This window comes from Phaethon lepturus, unplaced genomic scaffold (genome assembly GCF_000687285.1).
Source record: "Phaethon lepturus isolate BGI_N335 unplaced genomic scaffold, ASM68728v1 scaffold30396, whole genome shotgun sequence".
NCBI lineage: Eukaryota > Metazoa > Chordata > Aves > Phaethontiformes > Phaethontidae > Phaethon > Phaethon lepturus.
In genome coordinates, this window is record NW_010547390.1 from 2,215 (window position 1) to 3,788 (window position 1,574).

At 61.6% G+C, this 1,574-nt stretch overlaps 1 protein-coding gene across 1 annotated transcript in view; it reads right to left on the reverse strand.

The window, feature by feature from the left end:
- LOC104622759 (cytohesin-1) overlaps positions 1-1,121 on the reverse strand; it is a gene marked incomplete at its 3' end in the record, with an annotated part of 2,442 nt that extends 1,321 nt beyond the window's left edge. The window contains exons 1-2 of the mRNA XM_010289637.1: positions 1,061-1,121; positions 98-164 (exon numbers count right to left, since the gene is read on the reverse strand). Coding sequence (XP_010287939.1) covers positions 98-157 — 60 coding nt within the window. The remainder of the gene's footprint in view (positions 1-97; positions 165-1,060) is intronic.
- Positions 1,122-1,574: the final 453 nt, after the last annotated feature.

The window sequence follows — 1,574 nt, forward strand, 5'->3', positions numbered from 1 at the left end:
CTTGCCCCGCCGGCCTGCCCGCTGCCTCCCCGGCCCAGCACAGCCCCAGATGGGCTGGTGAGCTGCCCCGCTCCCCACCCAGCCCACCCCGCGGTACCTTCTTGGGATCCATGTTGAACTTCTTCCTGCCCATAGCCACCTGCTTGTTCCTCTGCATGTTTTTCCTGCAAGGCACAAAGCAGCTGAGTGCCCAGGAGGGGCCTGGCTGCCTCCCGCCCGGCCCCTCGCCCCTTGGGCAGCGTGCTGTGGGGAGGGGGTCAGCCTGGACCGAACGGGAGCCCAGCAACTTTGACCGGGCCAGGCCCCCTGCAATGGGGGTCAAACCTGCATGGGGTGAAGGTGGCACACTGCTCCATGTCTGCTCCACTCCGCAGCAGAGCGGCGTGGGGGGACTCTTGGCCTGCCGGGCCCCAGAGCAAAGAGGAGTTTCTGTGCCCCATCCACGGGGTCACCCCGTGCAGAAGGGGTGCTGCGTATGGCGTGCAGACGTGGCACTTCGGGACATGGTTTAGTGGGCATGATGGTGTTGGGTTGATGATCAGACGTGATGATCTTAGAGGTCTTTTCCAACCTTAATGATTCTGTGATTCTGTCCTGGCAAGTCACCCTGCACAGGGGGAAGCTAGGGCACGCTGGATGCGGCAAAGCTCTGAGGAGAACAGCCTTCAGGCCCCCGTGGGGTCAGTGTGAGGGGGACAGCCTTCATGCCCCAGTGGATGATTGGAAATGACGCTGGGAGTCAGCTCCTGTCGGCTGCCGGGACCCCCTAATCCCAGGCTGGCACTGCCTGCGCCAGTTCAGAATAACAAAGTCCAACAGTCGCTGTGGCCAGACAGGGGCTGAGGCTTGGAAAAACAGACCTTTGGAGTGGCAGTTCAGACTGGGATCCTGCTCCCACTCCAAGGAATTCAGAGTGCCTGGGAAAGCCACCCACACCAGCACCCACGGGATGGGGCTGCACCGCTCAGTTGCCCACGGCTCCCACATGATGCGAGTTGTCACACCGCAGGGGAGGGGGCTCAGCGGAGACTCTGGGCTGCCACGACAGCAGAGGACTCACCTCTCCTCTGTGGACCCCAGGTTCTCGATCTCATTCGTCACTTCTGCTATCTCATCTTTCAGCCGCTAAGGGGAGAGAGCGCACTGAGACAGGAGATGCCTCCCTCCCTCCCAAACACACCAGCCCCCCAGCCCTGCGGCCCGGGGCCCATCCCCCCAGGAAGCCCCAGCAGCCCCTCCTTCCTTCCCTCCTTCCCACCCAAGTGCTGCCCTGGGGCTGAATCAGCTTGGGGGGCACTTGCAGAAGGGGCTGGCTGCACCCCACTGCTAATCACTCTGCAGCATTGCCATGCTCCGAGTGTGCAGGAAGGAAGAGATTCAGAGGTTAACAAAATTACCCCCTAATTCCTTTAGATCATGCCCAGCATATGGCAGTAATTAGCCTCTGATGCCTTAATCAGGGACATGACTGACGAGTGTCCCAGATGAGCACTGACCTCGCAGTCACTTGCCAGGGCAGTGGCCTGGCCCAGAAACACGGTCCCTGGCTGTGCCAGGGAGGGGCTGGCACGGAA